This window comes from Diprion similis, chromosome 9 (assembly GCF_021155765.1).
Source record: "Diprion similis isolate iyDipSimi1 chromosome 9, iyDipSimi1.1, whole genome shotgun sequence".
NCBI classification, from domain to species: domain Eukaryota; kingdom Metazoa; phylum Arthropoda; class Insecta; order Hymenoptera; family Diprionidae; genus Diprion; species Diprion similis.
This window is the reverse complement of record NC_060113.1, coordinates 2955685-2981189: the sequence shown is the minus strand read 5'-3', so window position 1 is coordinate 2981189 and position 25505 is coordinate 2955685. Positions and strand designations below refer to the sequence as shown.

The 25505-nt window shown below is 34.7% G+C and overlaps 1 protein-coding gene across 4 annotated transcripts in view; it reads right to left on the bottom strand.

The window, feature by feature from the left end:
- LOC124410699 overlaps window positions 1–25505 on the bottom strand; it is a 161426-nt gene that overhangs the window by 81377 nt on the left and 54544 nt on the right. For 3 of the 4 annotated variants that reach the window (XM_046889280.1, XM_046889279.1, XM_046889281.1), the window contains 11 exons: window positions 24854–25197; window positions 14634–14768; window positions 12312–12470; window positions 11659–11832; window positions 11257–11479; window positions 10867–11168; window positions 10120–10344; window positions 9585–9758; window positions 9257–9418; window positions 8896–9138; window positions 8397–8627 (listed from right to left, as the gene is read on the bottom strand). In XM_046889280.1, coding sequence (XP_046745236.1) covers window positions 8397–8627; window positions 8896–9138; window positions 9257–9418; window positions 9585–9758; window positions 10120–10344; window positions 10867–11168; window positions 11257–11479; window positions 11659–11832; window positions 12312–12470; window positions 14634–14768; window positions 24854–25197 — 2372 coding nt within the window. The remainder of the gene's footprint in view (window positions 1–8396; window positions 8628–8895; window positions 9139–9256; window positions 9419–9584; window positions 9759–10119; window positions 10345–10866; window positions 11169–11256; window positions 11480–11658; window positions 11833–12311; window positions 12471–14633; window positions 14769–24853; window positions 25198–25505) is intronic. The other variant, XM_046889282.1, reaches the window with a different exon arrangement.

Here is a 25505-nt window from a genome sequence, read left to right as displayed (position 1 = left end):
GACGGGCACGAAAAATTGCCATGACACGTTTAATTTGAACTTCCAATTCTGTCGGAAATAAATCGATTCTCAATGTTTTACCGACGAACCTATACTGTTTTCTGATCATTAATTTTTCTAAAGAAACGATTATGTTTATCTCAGTTTAAGTATTTATTTACAAAAAACTTTTTGTTTTCGTGAAACATTTTTTTTCTATTTCTTCTTCCACAATTTTTTTATTTACGTTTCGGTTTGTCGGATGGACCGACAAATTTTTATGGCGATGAAAAGTATGGTGATAAAAAACTGATTTTTCCGGCTTGTTTTTCTTTTTGCTTTATTAATTTTTGATCGCAGGCACTTGGAGCCTTTTTTAATTCTCCTCTACAATTATGGACAGTCTCGAAAATTTGGTGGCGAGTTTCATCAGGTTCCTAGTTTTTCGTTTAGGTTTTCCACCGGTTTTTTACACAAAAGTCAATACCTACAGAATTTCCTACATGACATTTAACTTCACGTTTCCAAAGTGTCTATCACAATGATCATGGAGAGAAATACATCGGACTTGGATTACTATTACTTGTAGTTTGCCAATTTATATCGTGAGAAATCAGTGTGATACGGAATATATAATACAGTTTCGATGTATTGTTAAATATAGAGTGATTTTGTTATTTTCCGTGAACCCAAGTTAAATATTACACTTATACTGCTATAGAGGGAAAATAACTTTTTTTTTTTTTTTTTTTCTAGGGTATCAGTGCGTGATTTTGAAATCGCAGATTCAACGAACTCGAAAAATTTTTACCGGAGGTTTATTTGTCAGTTATTACGATTATTTCGACCACCAACATGCAACAAATGACGATTGCGATTTAAGTTAGATTGTTTCCCATTAAAAATCGATGTTTTCAACTTATATATATATATATCGTTAGTCAATAAGGCGAAATGATTAGCCTTCTGCCAGTGTAATAAATATTACATATATATGCACCGAATTAAGTGTATATCGTCAACATAGATTTTACGTGTATAGAATAATATAGCCTTAAGTATCGTTGTGCAGAAGATTTGATTTGAAAATGCAACTAAATAAGATATCTCGTATATAAACGATAAATACGAACGTTAACATGCCAATTTACATGTATTTATGTATTCGAGTAATTCGTTGAATTCCATGCACGTGTCGAAGCATCATTATTTGGTTTTAAAATATGCACGCGGGTATAAAATTTAAGCATATTAAATTCCTCGGGAAAATCGTTGTTAAAAAATCGAAATTACACATTACTTCGTCGTTCGCAAATACATTTAGAAAATGAAAGCGGATATTTATTGTGAAAATAAAACCACGTAGGTAGCATGAAAGTTAAATATTTAGTTTTCGTCGGTTGTTTAATCTGACTTTTTTTTTTTTTTTCACGATACTTTGCTATCCGATGGAAACAGGAATAATATTATTTCGGGCCATTTGCTATTGTCAAGAAAAACTTAAACGGTTTTCACATTTATCGCGACAAGCTATAAGGTGTACCAACAAAACAACAACGCAGTTATTTTATCAACGTTTTATAGTGGAATTATTGACCGCGCAATGTGTTATTCAAACTTCCTTTCCCCGGCGAATCGTTTTATTCTAAAAGCCTGTGCAGTGAAGAACAATATTGATTTAATCATATTTATTTTCTTTTTGTTACTTTTAAGCTCAACTTTCAGGTTTTACTTTTCTGCTACTCCGTTTATACTTGTATTTCGAAATGTAATAATTTTTTTTTATTTCTTTACGATGAATTGATCCCATTGATAGTTATATATCGCGCCTTGATTTTCGTTTACTGTTTTAACCATCCATTATCGTTATTTTAACTTTTGTTCGAACGAATGTTAAAGAATTTTAAACGGTATTTAAAAAATTTATCTAATTTATGTTCAATTGGTTTTGTTCCACATCTTTTCATCATTTCTTTTTTTTTTTTTTTTTTTTCGTCTTCTTATTAACACAACTTCTATGTATAGGTATGTTTATTCGCTTAAGGATATGTAACTGTGTCGATCGTTATATATGGAACAAGATATAAAGTTTTATATAAAAAATGCTATCCTCGACATTGTGTATATGAAAATGACAGAGTTTTCTTTTAATTCGGTTGTTTTCGTTTTTCCCCTCGGGATTCGGATTTGAATATATAATGATTCCACAGACGCGATGTGTTATACAATTATGTAGTGTCAAGTGTTCGGGTTAAAATGGTTGTTTAGGGTACACAGAACACCGTTAAAGTTACAATATATATTAGTATGTATATATATATATATATATATATATGTAATAATAATATGTTTATATTTAATAGTCACAACAACGATATCGCATTGGTCGATACATAGGTAAATTGTGATGATTATCCTTCCGCATTTTTATCAGTGCTTACATCCTGTTCTGTAAGAAGAAGGTTTGAAAAGAAACAAAGAACAAGATAATTTAAACAAAATTTGAACCGCCATACCAAGGGGTTGCGAAGACGGTTGGAAAGGCCCAGTTTCAAAGGAATTCATCGCTTTCCGAATTACGCAACACGTTGTGATAAAAAAAAAAAAAAAAAAAAATAACAACAAATTTTTACTGCTTTACGGTATTTCTGGGTTTAATTGAATTTTTATATAGAAATATATTCTACTTGCTAGAAAAAGCCTTTTTTCAAAGTCCTCGCAACCCTCGCTTGAAGTAAGCATTAATTTTGTATGCTGCAATAATGATAACAATAAAAAGAAATTCATACTGCTCGTTAAAAATTGTATCCTGCATAACGATTAATCACCAGTGCTGTGAAGTGAGAAAGAAAATTGCAAAAACTTCTATTTCAGATAGTTTATATAAAGAATTCAATGCGGAAAAGAATATGCATGATGAGTATTAATTCGGCAGCCATAGATAGTCGCATAATTAGATCAAGAGAAAGGCAGTGTGTTATTTTCTACATATTATAATTTCTAATAAAAATTAATCAATAACAAAGATGACGGATCGATTATAAAATCTATAAAATATTCTGTAACAGATATTTTCATCAATCGTACATCGTTCGCCAAGAATGTATTTTTCGTGGGTATATGTATATATATAAGTTACAAGTTAATTTGTATCAATAAGATCATTGCGATAGAATTAGGTTTATAAAGTCTGGACGTTGAATGAAAGTTTCTCTTTAAGAAGAGATAATATTCGATTCATAAAAGGATTTTACAGTGAACCCGAGGTAGATATTGGACGACTAGAGCTTAAGCTTCGTCTAGAATTAAAAATATTCAGAGGCGTTGAAATTCTCTCGTATAGGACGGCTCATCTTTTGTCTACGCGGAGGTTGATGAGCTCTTATCAAGCTCAGACAGAGTTTAAAAAACAGTCGAATATAGTTAAGCCGAAGGTAATGGGACGGGAAAAAATGTAGGAGATAAGGAGAAAAAAAAAAAAAATTATATCGTTCAACTCTGCGAAGTAAAATTCGATGAAAAACCTTTTCACGTAGTCTATATTTGTCTCATTCAGACTCGATGGTTCTCCGATATTTGATTTTTATCGCTATTCGTAGATCTACTATACATTCATGTTCCGACGAAAATTTGATAAAATCAAGGGCTGTTCTCGGTTATCGGTAAAGAAAAAAAAAAAAAAAAAAAAAAAAAAAGGCGCGTGACATTCGAACGGAAATAATTATGTGGGTATAACGTTATTTACTCGAAAGTCTCATTTGCAGCGACAATAATAATAATAATAATAATAATAATAATAGTGAAGAAAAGTGCCAGTGAGTAGTGAAAAGCTACATATATACATTGATAATATACATACATATACGTATGTTACATACCTTACATTCATATATGTAATTAGAAATGTTAATTTATTCTCGATCTAAGATCGTTGAAGGGAGTATTTTTACAGTAAAAAGAGAATTATTATAATTATATATATATATATATATAGATATATATTAATATTTACCGCATATATCACAGGCTGTGGTTTTCTGTTCTCTGACATCTCACAGTTTCTACGTATCTCTGTCTCTCAAGTCTCTCAAGTATCTGATCAGTCTGTATCTTTTTTTCGTTTTGCATTCTTTCGCCTAACTGCAAAGAAGACAAAGGCAATTTAATCACGACTCCGTTCGTTACAACAAGGTATATGTATATGTATATATATATATAGTATCACAGTATATTTATACATATATATATATCCAATCAATTATATTTTACAAATTTTTTTTTTCTACTCTAACAGGCAATTTTCATTCACTATTGTTATTATTATTATTATTATTATTACTTTTTGTTTTTCTTATGTTTGTACTTACTCGGTTGCTTTCATATTTTTTTCTTTCCTTTCTCAAAACATTTAAACTCTCTGCCACCGTCCCACATAACTTTTCATAACATAAATTTTCTCTTATTTTCATTCTTTTGTTCATATTGTACAGCGAGTAGCTCGAGGAAAATTTTTTTGGGAACAAAGACGCACCTTTGTTAACTAAACGATAAGACCTGAAATACGCTCAATGAAACTTTTCAAAAGGTAACAGAGCTTTGTTTATATTACGTAGCGTATGATAATTGATGTCTTTATTGTAAACGAAATGAAAAAAATTTTTCATCTTTTAACTATTATTAGAATTTTCTTTTTCAGTTTCATCCGTAACATTTAAAATCTAATACGATGAATTTGGTTAGTACAAGGTGAACGGAAAAATACTTTTTTTTTTTTTATTATTTCGATATAATACTTACCACGTACGCATTTATCGTTCAAGACACGTTCCCCGGTTAGAAAGTGCAGTTTCAATTGTATATATGCTGCATCTATCGGTTCGATATAAAGTAATATCGACGAACTTTTTTTTAATCAAATACCTACATTTTTTGTACATTATACGTAAAAATGGTTAAACAATATCTGAATAATTTCTATAAGTTATACGTTATTTATTTACTCAGTGTAAAATGAATTTCTATAAAAAATCTTCTCCAATTATTGCACGAAAATTTCCAGGATATCGGCGATTAGCATATATAGCATAAGATATAATGATTAAATATGAATCATCATGCTATTACTTTCAACCAGACGTTTGTGTTTGTGTAAATATATTCCATGCTTGAATACTTTTTTCTTCAATTACCAAGCATCGGATATACTGTAATACTAAATGCATGTGTTCTGTTTAATTAATTGTTTTCCTAGGCAAGGAGAGGCAGTTTCATGAAAAGCACAACAATAAATAAACAAATAAATAAATTAAAAAAAACAACAACAATAAAAATCATAAGAAAAAATCGAAAGGTATGATTATGAACAGAAATATACATGGTACCTACACAAAATGGAAATATAAAAATTAGGATAGAAGAACGGATGCGAGGATAGATAGGAAGACTTAAAGGGCTATATATAATGAACAAAACATAACAATTTTACATGTAAACAGCATCCCGTTTATTATATATGATGTGTATATATATATGAATTCCGAAAATACAATCGTTAACAATTACAAGTCCGATGTGGTTTGAAAATTTTTTTCGTTATCCAACTATTATTATTATCATTATTATTGTTGTTATTTCATCTATTACGTAATAGTTTTTCACAATTTAATTTTGATATGCTTTCGTATTTAAATGGTATTATAATTTGTCAATTATCCAAATACCGGAATGGAATAATTAGTGTACTTCAAAGAGAGAGAATTGCGGAAGTAAAAAAAAAAAAATATTTATATATATGTATATATATACGCACACGCATGCATAATGGAAGATGAATATGTAGATTGTATTTACAGAATTACTATTATTTGTATTATACAGTTTCGTATATATTTAAATACGAATTAATACTCCGCATATTTATTTACTTCAATTTTCAGGTAATACGTGAAATTATTATATTTAGACATTTAATAAATACATATGTATATGTATACATATATGTATTATGTATACACATATAGAAACTTTATTTTTTGATGCTGCCTTTTTTTTCGAGTTGCTCGTTATGCATATTAGTTTATACATACGGTTTAAAAATTAAGAAATTCTCGTGAGATCAACAAATAGCAGTGCAAATTGATAATTCAACCTCAAATGCGAACACTTGACGATACCGAGAGCAAATTTTTCCTTCGTCATTTATAATGAAAGTTACAAGTTTATTTTACGATTTATTATCAATGAATTTTAGGGAAACTTTTCATAGTTTTTTTTTTTTTTTTTTTTTTTTTTTTTTTTTTACCTCTAGTAACGATTTATTAAAGATTTTATTAATACCTCGATAACTGTCAATGTGTTATTAAAATCACGGATTTTAAATTGAAAGCTACTTCGACAATGAAATGTTGGCAAATTTTGTCGTGTCCTATTTTTTCGTTATTTTTTTTTTTTCATTCCTTTGCCAAGTTATATTTATAAATTTTAGCGGGTGCGTTTTAATACGTAGCGTGCTGTATAACATTGACTGATATTTACAGACGAAACCATTGAATGTAAAAATTAACAAAACCGAGGAGTGAAGGGTAATTAACGACAATGAAAAGGAATTTGAAAAAAATAAAAAAACAAAATTATCAAAAAAAAAAAAATAAAAAAAAATAAAAAAAAACTGAGACAAACTACATTATATAACAGAATATATTATATACATATAGATGGGAATAATAACACATAGTCAAAATACGTGAGAAATACCTGCCTTGTTTCGGCGACGTGCTGAAATCTGTGAAAACTACGCGCGCCAGTGTATAAGAGAAGAAAAATGAACATGATTAAAAATAAAAGATTCGATCGTTATCAACAAAATACTATGTACATACATAATGCTTCATGGAATGTCCGATAGCAGAAGAAATCATCTGGGATTATATGGCAAAGAATTTGAATTACAAAATACTGAGAAAATGCCCTTGAATACTGTTCATCAATCAATATTTATCGATATGAATCAAATATCTGAAAGTGTCAGATAAATAAAATTCCGAAAAAGTAAAAATAAATATATATACTTATTTGAATGCAAAATTTAATTCGTTATCAGTGCTGATCATAAAATTATGATTGTAAAATTATGATCTTAATGAATGTGATCGTTGTAATTGATATACGATATGACGGTAAATATATACAAACAATTAACATAATATATTCGAAAATAACAAATATATGTATATAAATATCTATATGTGTGTATACCTACAAGTGTGTGTGCATGTATAAAATGATTGAAAGAGATTTAGGCATTCGGTGTATAATTTGTGATGGAATTCAAAGACGTGTGGAAAAAAGCTCACAAATTCGAAATACACGCCAACGATGTGCGAAGTTTCTACGACTTCTATGGATCAAAGATATTACTCAATTTCCTAGCACAAATCCATATTATAATACCATAATATTTCCAAATCCTATATGATTAATGTTTAATCCACATTAGCACTAAGTTAACAGTTTCAACGATCAACGATGCGGTTTATCGTTGATTATAAATGAGTTACGTGGTTTGGAACGATTTATTACCCGTTAGAATGTATCCTATTTAAAAATACCTAACTATAATCGAAATACTATTCCGACGACAGTTGCGCCGTATGTTTAACAGCGTAAAATTAAATCCAATCAGTTCAAATTCATCTAGATATCGTATTTTGAACGAGCCACCAGTTGCATCGTTATTGTCCGTCCAACTTTATTAAAATATCAAATCGATGAACTCCTACAAGACTTTAATGCTCATATTGTCCAAAGACGCGCATTACAGAGGTGCCAAAGTTTCGTTGACGAATACAACAATGACCCGATGACGATTTAACAAACGTTAAATCACGAAGCAAATAATTACAGGCGCTTGGTGATCGATGTATCGTGTAAAATCAAATTCGTTCAAGAATTCTTGATTTTTAACTCTCAAGGCACTTACATACTTTCGTTTGGTAAAACGCTATCAAAATAAGAAAGAAAGAAAGAAAAACTGAAAAAAAAGTCGAACGCAGAGACGCTAGTCTGTGTGCCTATATTAATAGCTGCCGTTTAAAAAAGTGAACAAATTTTTCTGACAACAAGGTACCTAATAGTTAAAAAAAAGAAACCTGCAACGCGATATCGAACTGAATATCATACAAGTGTAAGGAGGTAATTTGGAACAGCCCTCAAAAGCTCTCGGACTTGACCAGATTGTGCTGATGCTGCAACCCCTCGATCAAGTCCATGTGATGAGGAGGTTGAACGACGTTAATTTTTCTCTCTCTAAAATACTCCTGCCTTTGTCTGCGACTATCAGTGACCGCTATTTGCGGTATGAAATATTTCTTATTATCATCATCGACAGCATGAACTACCTCGTCGTCTTGACCGCTCACCTGGGCAATGCTATCTGGAATTGGCAGTGGTTTAGCTACTCCGATACGCACTGTTCCCTTCGGCGCACCCTTCAGCGCTTGAACTGCCTGGTCCAGCGTTGCATTTTCCAGTGCAATATCGTTCACGAAGAGCAAACGATCCCCTGGGATCAATTGCCCGTCTACTTGAGCCACTCCGCCAGGCACCAGTGAACGAATTACTATCACAGTTTCGTTGGGGTTCATCGGATCCTGAAAAAAGGTGATGAAAAAAAACAAGACAGTGACAATAATCTTTGTGATATCCATTGAAAAACGACGAAAAACGCATCTTGCGTTATATTATTTCTTCTTTTTTGTTTTAAAGTTCCAATCGACATTGGAATCTGCGAATAGAAGCTAATCCTGCCGATATTTGGATCCTCTTCGAGAAGCTTCCGGTCGATTTGTAGAAGGTAGAAGTTGTATAAAGTTACGATAATTGGAACTAAATTCAAGTAGAGTATCAAATTGTTTATACCTGATAGTCCAAAATTGAAAACCCAAGGCCCCTCTCTCCTTTAACCAATTCGATAATTTGCGGTTCCGAACTCCACATGGCAAGACCTGTCAGAGGTTCAAGTGAGCGCGATTTCATCTTGCTAAGACTTGCATCCGTCACCGTTGCTGTGGTTGTTGTAGATGCCAAAGAGCCATCAGATTTAGCCTTTACAAGACGATCCATTGCCGGTAATAAATTCTGCAGAGACCCGCCTAAGATGCTCTGCGATGCAGGTAAGAAAGAAGAAAAAAAAAAAGGAGAAGAAGTAGAATTAACGTTATAAACATTAATCTGTGTCGCTAAAAAGCCTCGCGTTTACATCAACTGCTGTCTAACGTACTCGTGTTTGAAAAGCCGCTTGATGCTGAGCTGTGTCAATTGGACAAAGCGGATCCTGCGAAGCGATATTTCTTCCGCAAACCATGCGAACGTGAAGAGGCAGCTCCTTAAGGACACTGACAACTTCCATATGGTTTATTCCAAGCAGACGGTATCCATTTACCTGTAAAAAGATGAACGGGAGCTTTATCGTCTCAGACATTTGAATCGGTTTCAGTAATCCCAAGATAAATGGTTTCTTTCCCGGACGTCAGATTGTAGTCTAGAATATGCAGGGAAGCTCCAGTGTTTAAATTATGAAATAAACACGGGCCAGTTACTTCGCGTACCTCAAGAAGCTCGTCCCCGCTTCTCAGGCAGCCATTTTGTCCAACAGGTCCTTCGGGAAGTATGGATCTAATATAGTGATGGGGTCGCACTTCCTGGCCGTCTTCAACGTCGACTGTACCTTCCAAACTGATGCCCAAACCGCTACCTTCGGCGAATTTTTTCAGCTGCGCTACCTGTCGTAACACGAAGAACAAAGTATGACCGAATAGACGAGATATTTAAACATATAATAACAGTGAAATGACGTAGGGACGAAAAGAGAATCGTGACGGAAGTGTTGTCCTCGGAGTTGTTAACGTAACACTGAAAAATGTGACGAAAAATTTTCATACAAAAGCGTTCTCTCATTTCAATGGAACGTAGGTACCGTTATCTATTGTTTTCAGTACTTCACGATTAAATCAGGCTTTCCTACCGGGCGACAAGCTTCGGTAAACAGGTATTCGGCGTCGGTCGTTTCGAGTGTTACTTTTCCCAACAAGTAGCGAAGGAGGAAATCTGTGTTGGATATTAATTTCTGCCCCATTTACTCACGACAATCTCAGTATCGGGACCAACGATCTTCTGCCATTTGGCCTTTATCGAAGCCCTTATCTGCGGGGTCAGCTCGGCGGACGGATCGCTAAGCAGCGCTTCAACGTTCGAAGCATCGTCTGCTAATCCGACAGAATCGTCGCGTTCCCTTTCCTGCATCACGGAGCTATCGACAGTCGTGTGCGATTCACCCTCGGGCTCGATTTCCGTCGTTGTTTCCCCGTCCTGAACAGAACAAAAGAAAATGTTCAACAGTAACATAGTGTTTGAAAAACGGTTGAAAAGAGATCGAGGAATTAACCACTCTAGAAATCTGGTGCACGTCTTTCGTGAAATCTTATGAGATGATAAAAAGATCCTTTGACATCCTTGAGATCTCACGTCAATCTATTGAAATCATATATAAATATTTTGTAATCCTAAAATGAAATTTCGAAATAATAAAAAGTCTCTGAAATTTTTTGAAATTAAGTAAAATCTTTTGGATATACCTAGAATCATTTAAGATAGCAAGAAATCCTTGAGATTCTATGAAGTCTTGTGAAATTCCAGAAACCGTATAATACATGTTGTAATCGGTGAAATTTTAAAATCCCAAGAAAACTTGTAAGGTTCCTGGAGTTTATAAAGTCACATTAAAATCACGAGAAACCTCTGAAATCCAACGAGATCCCTAGAATCTTTGAAATTCTAAGAAAACGCTGAAATCCCATGAAACCCTATCAAAAGAAACTGTTTTCCGCTCACCGCGCTGATTGGAAAGCTTGGCAGGCTGGCAATGGATGGGGATCCAGGTTGCTGAGGTCCTTGTTCGCTGGCAGCGATGGCCTGTTGAAGCGTTTCATACTTGGGTCCACGAAGGTACCTTTCGAGGCACAAAGTGACGCTCTGCCCGGTGCTGCGAAGGACTTCGACAGCCTCGTGGTTGGAGTATCCCTGAAGAGAATGACCGTCGACTTCGACTATGCGGTCGTTTATCTGTATCTTGTTGCTGAGATCCGCAGCGCTTCCCTCGCTTATACTCTTGACGAAAATTCCCGAGAGTTCCTCTGCGCCAGGACGAATGTTGATAAATTAGCGAAGGAGTAAAGGACGGAAATTGGTTGCGACTACTTTCCGTCACAACGACAAACCCACCTTTCTCGCACACGTATCCTGCTATGGTGATACCCAGGCCGTAAATGTCCTTCTTAAGTTCGACGGTGAATCGCTCCATTTCCGGAAGACTACCAACGTCCAGCGAGTCCATCGAGATGACTGGCAAATTGGGCATTTGCCCGCCGGGAGTAGTCGCGATAACAGGAACAGCACTGACAGGAACAGGATTACGCACAACGTCCATAATGAGTCCCGGACGTGCCTGGAAACGATTTTTTTTTTTTTTTTTTTTTTAATGATTACTGCCAGGAAAAAAATCTAATCAATTACATTGCAGGAGTAGAAAAAAGCTAAGTTGACATTTTCATTTGTTGGAAAATTACTGTCATTAATGTCGTATTTACTTATTTATTTATTCATTTAATTTTCTTAAATACATACGTGCATCTCGTTCTCTGGTTCCTGAGAGTACATGTAGCCATTATCGTAATTGTTTTCACCCGAAGGACCGTTTCGGTTGCAAGATTCCGGCACGCTGTGAACGAGGTGTCTCTCCAGTTCGTCCGGATCGCCCAAAATTCTTGTTGGAACAATCGGAGCATGGCTTCCAAGTGCCTGATGTGTGAAAAAGCGAAAACCGTTCGACGAATAACCGAATGATTGCAAAAAAAAAAAAAAAAAAAATGTAAGATTAGTTCGAAACTTTATTTATGCGATTCGTATTTGCAGTTTATTGTCTTTTCTATATTTTTCGAACATTTCCCGCACGCGTTATAAAAATAAAAAGCGAATAAATATAAAAAGAATGTAAACGAAGCTGAAAGTTTGTTAACCGGAAGTTAAGGATTCGTCGCTAATGAAATATAAAAGCGATCATGATTAACATTGGATTGTATTTTCGTTCTTCTCATACTTTTGCTTTTTGTTTTTTAGTGACAAGATCGAGAAAAAAAAAAAACCTCAGCGATTATACGTCCGAAATTTTTACACGGATTTTTGAATATTTCTTTCGGTTTCCTTATACTTTTATTTTGATAATTTATTTATTGCTCTGATAAATAATTCTTGGGGCTTGAAATCGATATTTTAATTACCTGGTAATCCGGAGACGTCGGTTCGACGGGACGAGCGACGACAAGGCGAACGTGAGTCCCGGATTGACGAAGGACAGCGGCGACCTGCTCGCTCCCCATTCCCCGAAGATTGACATCCCCGATTTGCAGGATGTGATCTCCACTCTGAAGTCTGTTATCCTGTACGTGACGAGGTAATCGATACGTTATGAATAAGAAGATTGGAAATAGAAGAATCAAAAACAATAATAAAATAAATGTCAACGGTAACTTGTAAGAATTAGAAAAGACGACGAAAAATTATACATATAGGTATACAGTTATGCTGTAGAGGTGAGGAAAACGTGAGAGATGAGATGAGATGAGTGAACCTCGAGACGAAACAATTAGAAGGAGACAAGAAACGTGACGCAGGTGATCTCTTAGCGCCTTCTGCGAAAACAGACGCTCGAACTGCAGATCCCATTTTGCATACGGAAGTGACTTGTTAATATTAAAGTTTACTGATCAAAAGCTTTTACTCTTTATCAAGGCAGACACTGCACTGCGGTAAGCTAGATAAAATAGTACTGCAGTAGGTGTCGCTGGTACGTTATCCTGGACATGTCAGCTTCCTAATGCATAAATATCGTGTTTTGCTGGGTTTTTTTCTGCCTGAATTTTTCTTTTTCTTTTTTTTTTGTTCTTTGTTTCTTTCTAGTTTCCAAATATATCTATAATTAGAAAAGGTGATAAATTAATTAACTGCCTCTTGATAATTTTGATCGTATACAGAGTCGAGAATAGATTCAGTTTTAATTTATCTGAAGTTGTTTAAATACGTTGTCGTGAAGAAGCAAATCGGAAAAAGTGCTTTTTCGCGATACTTTTCATTGTAATAAAAATGGCAAAGTCTGTCTAATCTGCAAATGATAGGACTTGGCAGTCAAATGAAAAAGTTTTAATATAAAGATTAGAAAAAAAACCGAGATTCTAGAAAAACAAAACGTTCATAAATTTCTTTCAAAACAAACATGTAAACTGGTAAATGCGTAACCGTTTATTTCGAAAAAGTATGTTTGCCGGTGAAACATTGAAAATCGATTTACTTCCAGTAAAACCAAAAGTTCAAATTAAACAAGACATGTAAATTTTTTCGTGCCCATAATATCTATGTAGAATCCTGTGAGTTTAACATTTTTTCACCTAATCATTTCCGAGATTATCGCGTGAGTTTTTTTCGAACAGATCGAAATTTTTCTCCAAACCTATTTCGAGACCGATTTTCTCATATCACCAAAGGTGACGTAGATTATAGGAAAAAGAAGAAAAAAAACGAAAAAAGAAAATTAAAGGATCTCGTTACTCAGTAAATACGATGCGCAAAAATTCTTTCCAAATTGACGCAAGTTAGTATAGCTTTGGCGCATGTTAGGTATATAATTAGCGATAAAACGAGATGTGTAAGCTTGAATGAAAGGGAGAGTATAATAAGAGAACAATCCGCGATTCTCGGACGAGGTTTTCAGACTGTTCGCAATTCCGTATGTGTATAACGAGCGAATTTTCAGCCCATATCAGATCCGAGTTGCTATGCAGGTCCATTGTAACGTCACGTGTGTGATTGTTCGCAAAATAGTCGTGCATACGTGCGTAGGAACTCGGACAATGCAAATGGATTCATTCATCACGTGGCACAAAGACGAGGGAATGAGGAGGAGGAGGAGGAGGAGGAGGACGAGGGGGGGGGGGGGGGGACATTAACGTGTGCCTGTAATTTCATTCGAAGGGCGTTTATGCCGCCCCCGTTTCCAGCCGGAAATTTCAACCTAACCCTGGCGGCGCAGGTTTCGTAGAGAGAAAACAACCCCTGCCGAGTATTTCTTTGGATTATCTCAACCTCGCAACCTACCTTATATTATAAAGCCGCTGATTCTTTCGGAGCTCTCGCGAAAATATCTTGTGTATCGTAAATCCGGCTTCGCTTGTGCTAGTCTCTGTCTCTGTATCTCTCCCTTTTTTCTCTCTCCTTCGCTCACTTCCGTTTGCTTCGTTAAGCGGATATTATATATATATATATATCGGTAAGAAAGCTCCTCCTCGTGTAGATATTTCACGAAACGGATAGAATACGCGGGAATTTTCATTCGTCAATGTCAATGTCAATGACTGGATTTTTTTTTTTTTTTTTTTTTTTTTTACTCTAAAAGTTGATGTGAAACGTTATTAAGATATTTCGTGATTATGTAGCATTTTTACTTTTTCTCTGTCAATTTTTAAAATCTTTTTGTCTGTTTCTTTTTTTTTTTTTTTTTTTTTTTCTCAATTTGTTTTTGGGAATACGTTAATTCAAAAGAGACTTACGCGATCGGCGACTCCGCCTGGAAGTATCGTCTTGACGACGACGCCTGTGCTCCGTCCGCCAATGATTCCGAATCCAAGACCGCTTCCATCGTTGATCAAATTGATCACTTCAACTTGTGCCCACTCCGTATTCAGCTGCAAAGAAATTGGAAATGGAAAAAATTGATCGGTGAATGAGAAACGAACCTAGTTATGATTGACAAGTTTTTTTTTTTTTTTATTTTTTTTTTTTCTCCACAAAGTTGACAAATTGTTGTGTAAATTCATTTCGTTATTTTTTGAAAACACTTTTTTAAGAACGAAAAGAAGTGTTTGAGAATTTTAGGGTTCTTTGAATAAAAAATTCAGTATAATTTTATCATCGTCTTTTAACGTTCAGAATTTTTTGGTAAACATTATCAAATATACAATTATAGAATGACGATGTTTTAAAAACTTTTCAACAGACTTTAAATTATTACTGTTCTCATCGTCGTCGTCGCGGTTTTTTAAGAATCGATATATAATAACACTGAAGCGGTGAAATAGTGTGAAAATAACGGACGTGAAAATGAAAGAAATAAAATTTTGATTTGGAATTGGAACAGCTGCCGCGGTGGCAATATTCAGGTATTGCAGGTCCGGTATATGTATATATAGATGATACATATGTACAGGTACATGGAATATATATATATATATATATATATATATATATATATATATATATATATATATATGTACTAGGTACGTATTGGTAGGAATAGACCGCGATCCGCTATAATCTAGACGGCAATTTAGCATTTTCAGAATTTCGCGACAGAGGCTCTTCGCGAAATACGCTGCGGTGTATGAATTCAAGTATCCGCAATATGAAACTGATACGGCTGCCGTCGAATTTCTGTGCCTTGATATTTCGATTCGTGAAGAATTTCCTCACATTTTTCTGTCGCTTAATATCTTCATATATTTCGCATTATCACTTTTAATTATCATCCAAGGTTCGTAAGATTTTTGAAATCTAAAATTTCCCGACTTTTCCAGACATTTTAGCTTGAAAATAAATTTTTTTTTTTTTTTTGGTAACCTTCCAAGAAATTCATCACGCTGGTTGATAAAATTTGTTCTTTATACATCATTGTTCATTGTTCATATACTGAATCTCTGTATTGACACGTTAGAAAAAGTTATTAAAAACTATTGAAAATAATCCGTTTCATTTGACGTTGTACGATAAAATTTGAGCCTCGTTTTGCCGAGCCTTTCCATAATTTTTTTACACTCCCATTAAACCAACGCTTTAGCATAAATGGGTATAGTAAATTTGGCAACGAATCGCGGGACTACGAGCAAAGGTTCCGAAAAGCAATTAGCGTTTCATTAATTATCTTCAAAGGACAGTTTTATGTATAATGTATATCCATATATATATATATATATATACATATATTATATCCTTTTTGTTCGTCGTCGAGAAGCCTTTGATTTTCAACGTTTCTCTCTGACGTATAAAATACCCTATACATAGAGTGAAACGAAGCGAACGACGAGGGTAGCGAGTTTTTTTTTTTTTTTTTTTTTTTTTTTTTATATATAATGTATACGTATAATAGGCATATTTTTCGTCTTACTTTTGTGTAAAGTAACGATGAAATTTTTGTACGCGTGTTATTTAATCATTTTTTAGTGCCTCGTTGGAAAGACGATAATAATGATAATTAAATGACCGAAAATTTAGTTTATATATATATATATTTTAGTTTATACAATTTCACGCGGTGAAATTAGAAGAAAATAGAATAAACGTTTACCGCTAAGCCAGAAAGCTTCGCATCTACATAATGAAGGTTTGTTTTGTGTTTCGAAATCGTGTAATCGTCCGCTATGAAAAAAAAAAAAAAAAAAATATAGAAAAAAACAAATTACGTCGTTACGTAATGAAAAAAAAATTCTTTCTAAGCATGCGGAGAGAAAATAAAACCTACACAGGAATGATAACAAAAATCTGTTTTTTCGTTAACACGAATTGCCAAGGTTTGTAAAAGCAGTTCTCTCTCGCTCTTTACAGACGACAAGATGATCGAATCATCTCGTTTGAAAATCGACGACACGTGCAAACCTGGTAGCTGATACAAGCTAGAGATGCAATAATCAGTTCTTGACGAGGTGAATTATCCGTTAAATGTAACGCAGATTGCCTTAACGACGAAGCTATTCGCTGAAGCGAAAAGGGAGCGATAGAATCGGGAAAATCATGAAGAAGCCAAGGCGCGAGAGCAACGCCGACATACAAAGTCTTTTACATGGAACAAATATCCTTATACCGGAAGTGAAATTGTACTTTCTTTCATCTCGCCCATATTTCACCCGAGAAATAATAATTATTCTTTTGTAAAAATTGAAACGCAAGATAATATACTTAAGATAGCATAGATCCGATATATCGTGGCGTTTCAGATTTTCCAATTTTCTGCAAATTTTCGAGGCATAAAAGCACCTCGCGGGGTTTTTAAATCTCGAAGGAAGACAGACGGCATTGCCTTCGGTTTAAAGCTTACCAATAATTGTTCAAACCGTGAGAACGGTTGATTTGTCCGACGGTTTTTCTTCTCGCGGAAATTCTCGAGCTGTTCGATGGATAAGAAAATGCCTGGAGAAAAGAAGCACGCCGTGAGTTATTGATTTTCGATTCGATAGGTATAGCCTATAGGGTCTTACGGAGGGAAGAGGATTTCGTCTGACCCAGTAAACACGTAGAGAGATCAGACAGTGAGAATACCGATTATTAGGAAATGGCGAATTCTAATGAAAGAGGGGAAAATATTCTTTAACGAAGGATGGACCAAAGTGGGCTCCTTGAGAAAATTCTTATTTAATAAAAAGCTAAGCTAAAAGCTAAAAAAAAATCGAAATTTAACGTTTTCGGAGCTTTTGAAATTTGAAATTTCAACCTTTTACCCTGATATTTGTCTACCGGGAATAGCATGTGTCTTTCCACAAGTCTGCGGATTTTCCGAATCAACGAACCGCGTGCCCTGAAACCAAAAGTATAACAACTCTCGTCCGTAACTTGAAATTCCTCCGTATTATAGCCACCAAGTTTTGAGCACTATAATTAATCCGACGGTTGAGCACGCGAAATATGAACCGACTGTAACTCTCCGGAGCAAATATCATCGCGATCTAATTCTGCCTCACTGCAGTTCAAACTTATGCCAAACAATTTGCCAGCGGATAACGTTTAAGGAAAGAATAAAACTAAAAACTTTCATGTTTCATATACCGCATGGAGAAAATAGAAAATAAACCCAAAATTGTTCTGCTTAGAATCAAAGTACTTGTGGGGTAAAAAAAAAAAAATAAAAACAGCGAAGGTTCGTGTGGTGTTATAAATCGAATGGGAATTTATTCTGAGTTGATGCCTAATAGAGAGGCGAAAAAAGCTCGGTCAATTGTTATGGAAACTGATCTCGGACCTGAAGAAGAAGAAAAAGAAGAATAAGGAAAAAGAACTTGAAAAAATAATCGATGAAAAGCTGAGCTTCCGAAGGAGGCTTAACCTTTATGGATATACGTAGGTACTCTTCTCTTCAGATTTTACATCAGCTTTAGAAATTACCTGACAAGCCGCAACTTTGTTTTGCAATTCGCCGACGAACCGAGAACTGAAAATTATTGGTGCTATAGGTTTAAAAAATCGTTGGTTCGCTGTTTTCGAAAATCCTGTGAAGCCAGCTTTCGATGACCAAAATAAAAACGCGAGAAAGGTAAAAAATTTAAGCATTTATCCTCGGCAATATAATGAATGAATATATATATTAAATTAACTAAAATATGAAATAATAAAAATTGAAAAATAAATTTCAAAGTAAACCCTGTAAAACCCTGTTAGACACGAATAAAAAAATTTCTCAACCGCAGATGATAAAAATTAAAAGCAGGCAAGAAATTAAGTCAATAGAAAAAATTCTCGTAATATAACCGTGCGATGGTTAAAAGATAAAAGAAAGAGGAAAAGCCAATATTCGTGAAAATGTGAGAAAGTATAAGATAGAAGTAAATCGTAAGGACACTACGCTGTCGAAAAGGAATGTGTTGGGAAAAGTTGGGTCGGAATATAAAAACCGGTGCGAGAATGTTCTTTCATAAGTATTTTTCCGCGGCCTCGTTATCCTCCTCATATGCCTCTCGACATTCTCCGCATCACGCCGGCTTCTCTCTTTCGCATTTCTCTTATTGTACTCGTATTCCCTCTTATTCTTTCATCCCTTATCTCCGCAGAGCAAACAAACACACCCGCAAATTGCGTGCATCAACCGGACCACGTGACTTGGAAGGTTCAGGTTGCCACCTGACTACCACGCGTATAACAAGTTGGAGGTAAAAATCGATGTGTAGGTACTTCTGCCCACCTGACACGAGGGTGGCATGGAGAAAAGTAGATGAACGGAACTGAATTTCTCTCTTCCATAAAAGCCGGGAAGAAAGGTTTGACGGGAAAAATTTAGTGACATATTGAAAATGGAAACGGATGTGGAAATTTAATTTGCATTGATTAATTGCATCAGATTTTAATTTGCGGCTTTGCTTGTTCAAAATTATACGTCATATATAATTGTCTAATTTTTTTTTTCCTTTAATATTGGAACTGTTCCACCTTTAAGGAAGAACGTAATGCACAGTCTGAGACAAAAGTTAGGAAAATAGAAAAAAACGTTCACAGGGTGTCCAGTTATTTGTGAAAAGGTAATTCTTTGAGATTTCCAGATTTTTTTCCAGAGGATATAAAATTTCCTGAGAATTTTCTGATTCCATGACACCCTGGTTCAAAGAATCCTCAGCAATTACGTTAATTGGATCAGTGATGTTGAACAAAAATAACTGAAACAACATGCATATACTACGCAAGAGAAATGAATTTGATCAAATGCGAATAACACAGCATTGAAAAAAGGTTTTGTAACTGAAATGTTTAAAAAAATTGAACTCTGGTATCTAAATTCATTCGTTTCTAATGCTTTCGAGATTATTTTGTTTTAATTTTTCACGAATAATTACCTCCAGAGTAGATAAAAATAGATTTGTACGAATGAAAACGATAAAATTATAGATACAATCACCTAAAATTTCTCGAATATTCTTTGAATAATTTTTCGGAAAAGCTGCCAGTCAACAAGAAAGAAGAGTTAAAAAAACAATTGAAATCGAATGAAAATCACCAGAGTTTATTCTCAACTTAATCCTCACAATGTCAAAACTGTTTCTCAAATTATTGATACATAACCTCGTGTTATTAAAAAAAAATAATTTTCATTGATTAATTAATGTTCACCATCATCGGCAGGATTCCGATTATTGAATATATTTCAACCGGTTATTTCTCTCTCCGTAACTTTTGTTTCAGACTGTAGGTCCTATTAAATCTAAAGATTCGGTGAGCAAGACAAGGCAAATATGCTCGACCCTTCGGCCTGCGACCTTAATTATTGTTGCCCCAACCTGACCGAGAGTACAAGGTAAAATAATTTGTGTAGGTACCGGAGGAAACAAACCGCGGTTAGGCGGATGTGTTTCCTTCCTGCGTCTATAACTGTGCGGAACGGACGTACGTACGGGTTTCTCTACCAACATGGTTGTAATATGGAACCCGCTTTTCGTTGTAACCGAATTAATAATACATATAACGAGGTAGGAATTGTTGAAAAGATGTATCATATCTGTTTGTAGAAAGCGAGTGAGAGAGAGAGGAAGGATGGGGGGAGGGGGAGGAAGAAAATTGGTCGCACGAGCTTCATGGGTTTCTTTGACAAATAAAACCAGCGGCTTTTTAATAACCCAACCTTTTAACCGTTGTTATTTAAATACATTATGCGTGGATGTTACATATAAATGATGCATGCATGATATCACGTGTGCCGGAAAATCCCTGTGAAAAATACGACCCGAACCTCCGTTAATGTAATTATTTACATCCTAAATGAAATCTGAGGAGCAGTGTCACAGAGGATTTGCGATAATTTTAGATTTTCTGAATTTAATTCTTTAGGAAATTCGTTTTGCAATTTTTTTTAATGCGATTGTTATGATTAATCACGTTAAGCTTTTCAATTTAATTATATAATTTGTTACTGCAAAATCTTTTATTATGTATTATGTAATTTGAATTTGTCATTTATAACCAAGAGTTTATCTATAGTTTCAATTACAAGAGCGAAAATACGGTTAGATTGATTGAAAAATAAAAAAAAAAACGATGAAGATTATAAGACGGTAACGTAATGTAAAAAATTTTTAGCCCAAGTTTTATAAAATCGCGCAAAGCACGTAGCGAGTAGGTATAACAGAAACGCGAAGGAATTGGATCGAGAGAAAAATCAGGTTCAGCGCAGAGGTCGGGAATTAGGAAGATTGAAAATTACAGATAGAAATTAATTTTTCAGGTTTGGTTGGTCCGGATTGATCACGATCAAGCGCAGCACTCGCGAGTCTTGGCAATCAGTCTGAAAGCACGAAGTTTATAGAAGGAAGTGTAAAGGGAAGAAGTTGCGCAGCTAACGACGAGACGTGTTTTCCTCGATTTATCTACCGCAGAATTGTAATTTCCCGAGAATTTTCTCCCGGGTGTTGGAGGTCGATTTTGCTTCTTCGGCGAGAATCGTCCTGCAGGACCTCCTCGAATAATCATACCACGTGTCTGCAGATACGCGAAGAACGAATAGGTAAGAAAACGTGGGTTATACCAGAATAAATAATAAATGATCAGACATAGAAGGTGGGGGGAGGGAGGAGGGAGGGAGAAAATGGGGGGAAAAGTCGATCGCAATCACCTGAATTCCGTGTCCCACGAACTGAAAACCTCTGCGGGAGTATAAAATAAAAACTTCACAGTTTTCCCCCTTCATTCGGTTTCATCTCGTCTCGCAGCAGAGTCCCGACATGAACGAGTTTCATTAAACTTTTCTGTATAATGTACGCATACTTCGGACCGTATATTTCCTCTCCCAGTTTCGTTTCATTGCTAGAGTCGTTCGCGTTGCGAAATACGATAAATTAAAGGGTTAGATGTAGGAATAGATTACAGAGAAGTGGATAAATTTTTTGGGGATTCGTTTTCTTAAAAATTATTTTTATAGAACTTGATTTACGTATTCGAGAAAGAGTGAAAAAGAAATTTTTTAAGTTATTTAAAATGAAATCGATTACACGGATTCAAAGTATAATTTGAACAGGTGATAAGTGTCAAGTCCGACTTAGGTTTAGTTACAATAGATCTTTATTGCCACTTTTCTAATCACAATTTATTTGTCATTATTTTTAATTTTTTTTTTTTTCATCAAATGATATAGTCAAAAGTTGAATATTTATACTTTATAATTCTTTCGAGTAAATTTTACTGCTCTTTAATCATCAAATTGAATATATATATATGATATTTCATGCCACAAAGGTATGGAAGCTATCATATTCAGAATACAGTTGGATAGCCGCTGGCAAACCGAGGCTGATCTGCGAAACACTAACGTCAGGTGCACGCGAAACTTGAACGACGGATGAAAAAAACAAAGAGATGGTAAAAATTTCCGACAGCGAATACGATAAGGGTTGATAATAATTATTCGGCCCGTAAAAGAGACATTATCAACAAATCGTTAAACCCTCCGTAATTACGTAATAATTTTCGATTAGGGGAAATAAAACCATCAGACATGTAAAATTTTTTTTTCATTATAATTAATTACTCAGCCGTCGATAAAATAATATCAAGTTTATGAGAAGAAAATGGAATTAAAAAACGATCGCAGTTTTAATTAAATTACAAACAATTTTAAACCGTATTTGTTTCATAATTTCATTCAAACTCCAATACCACGAGTTCAAGTATTATCATTAATATAAAATGCTCGATGGTGTTTCACTTGGAAAATAACATTATCGCACCTACTTCGAGGGATAAAATTATATGAAAAGTATCGCAAGCTTCTGAGTTATAATAAATGAAGAAGTTAACTTTCTGAAAGAATATATATAATATACATATATTAGGATGTCGCAAAAAAACCGACTATTTTTTTTCTGAGTCTCGTGTTACGAAATTGTTAGTTTTTAAAACGTCAAAAATTGTCAAAAATAGATTTTTTTTTTTTTAATTATTTTTCTCGTTACGGTATAGTTTCATAGACCCAAGGAAAATAAGTTTCCAAAAGTTTCAGTTCAAAATTTGGATTCTGAAAGATCGCACATAATTTTTGTTTTAATTTGTTAGTGCATTATTACTTTAGATTTTTTCAAGCGACCTTTTAATATTCATATTAAAATTTCATAAATTTTTTTTCTTCAATTTAGTAAGAAGGAATCGATAACAATACACCACGACATGAATTAAAAATCAAACAAAATACTGAAAATATCGTTTTTTTAACTTAATTTTTTGACGATTTTTGACATTTTTTAAAATTTGGAGCGACCTCTTAAAATTTTTTTTTTGAGCTGTCCTTTGGAGTGGGCTCTCAAAACACCAAAAACTAACAATTTTTACACGAGACTCAAAAAAAAAAAAAGTTGTCGGTTTTTTTGCGCCACCCTAATATATATATATATAATAACTTTCTGAAATTACAGATACATGTGTATGAATATCGATGTATGATATTGCATTTTACACTCGGAGAATGAATTATCGAAATGGGATTGTTTTTCCTATTCGTTACGGTGATTCCGTACCAAAATAATTAATTCCGAGCATCGGAGCTTCGAACTTTGACCGAGGAATGGACGGGAATTCGTTCGGAAAACGGATCGAGCCTCGATCGCGGTGTAAATTCCAAACCCGTAATTAACCGAGTGCGTAAACATGGAGCAAATAACCGAAGATATAAGGTCGACTGTAATTCGATCCAACCGCACCCTTGCCGACCCAAAAATCCAATGAAATGCATGATCTAGCGCAAAAACCAGTCGGCAAATTCTCTATGAAACTCCAAAAATGAAGGTCTTAAAATTTTTATGAAAAAACCGCTATAATTGTTATCGAAGACAAATCTTGAGACTTGGTGAAGTAAAAAAAAAAAAAAGAAAAGAAATTTACAAAACCGTGCAGATTGCGAATAAAATTATTCACACTAAATCTCACGAAGCGATTCATCGGAATTCCGAAGATTGATCAAGTTTTGAAAAACTTGTGTATCTGCCATTTTATAGTAGGAAATATTAATGGATTATTAAAAATCTTCCGGATATTTATGCGTAACAAAAATTAGCTGCAATCTACTGGGTCAGGATTTATGTCCGTATACCGTATTCTATTAGAATACATGAATAAAATGAGGATTATAGTTCAATTTCGTTTTTGCAAACAAAGCAAAGAGAAAAGAAATAAAAAAGGAAGAAAGAAAAAGAAATCGTTAAAGTAGTTGTTGGGCGTTGTATAATATAACCGCACGGATTAAGGGTACAATTTTTTTTTCTTCAGCTTTAGGGCTTTTTTGATTGATTGATTAATCATAGACTTTGATTATGTGTTTTTCTAACTAATCGATCAATCGGCTCTTTTAATCGACTATTTTTTTTTTTTTTACGAAATTGTGATTAATAATTTTTTCGATTCAATGATTAATTGATATTATCAATCGGTTGTTTTTTTCAATATTTTAAATCATCGTTTTTTCGATTGATAGATTATTCAACCCATCCGGATAGTCGTTTCATCGCCCAACCCTAATAAATCGTATGCATAATATAATCGATGCATATTATCGTAAGTTAAGAAAAATGTCTTGTTTTATGTAAAAACAAAGTGTCTTTTTTTTAACCGCGTGCGCAAAATTTGATTTTACTTACCCAAATGAGTATACCAAATAGTATGTACATTCCCGCACTAGAGCAAGAATTAAATCCAAGTGTCTAGTTGAACCAGACGAAAAGATATTTCGATTCAATGCCCTTACTAGTGCGGGAATGTTCCATTTTCCACGCTCATTCAGATACGTAAAATCGAATTTTGCACACTCAATAAGGATATAAGTATTATGCGCAACACGTGAGCGTAAGAGTCTCCAGCATTCGTTTTTCTCCCCGTCCTCGCCACGCTCATGGAAGAGACTGAAATCGTGCGGAAATCACCTATTTTCCGCACTAGTCACGTAATCTACTATTTCCTTACAAATTGAGCGAAAAAATATGACGAAATTTTATTTATTTATTTTTTTCAATTCAATAAATGTAACAAACGTCAGTAGACTCACCACCATGTCAGAGCCAGTCCTCGAGGCGTCGCTGACCGCCGAAGGACTCCGTTCGACGACGAGACCTGGCGTCGCAGGAGCAGGGGCGGATGGTTGAGGGTTGTTTTGGGCGACTGGGTTGACGCTCGAGATGCTCGATGTCGCGGGCGGTGTTCCGGTAGCAATCGAGGACACAGCCGTAGAAACGGATACCGATCCTGCACCGGAATGAGGTTCCTTCTCGGATTGGGTCTGACTACCAGCTGCCGCGGCACCGGCGACGACACCAGAATTTCCTCCTGCCGTCGCTGTCGTCGAATTTGAAGCCCCGGACAACTCATCCGGCGTCAACGAGCTCCCAACTTCTTTAACGCAATCAACATATTCCAGGATACTCAAACAGCCCTCGGGATTCCTCGGGGAAGAGTTTATTCGCGGTTTTTTATTAACACACGCAAAGTAGAAAGGAAGACTAAATTCCTCGAGGAAATTTTACAATTTCTGCATGTCAAAGCTTTTCCTCTCGTGTCTTTTGTTATTTATATATATAGATATATGTATATATGTATATATTAGGGTGGCGCAAAAAAACCGACTATTTTTTTTTTCAGTCTCGTGGGACAAAATGTTAGTTTTTGATGTTTTAAGAGCCCACTCCAAAGGGCAGTTCAAA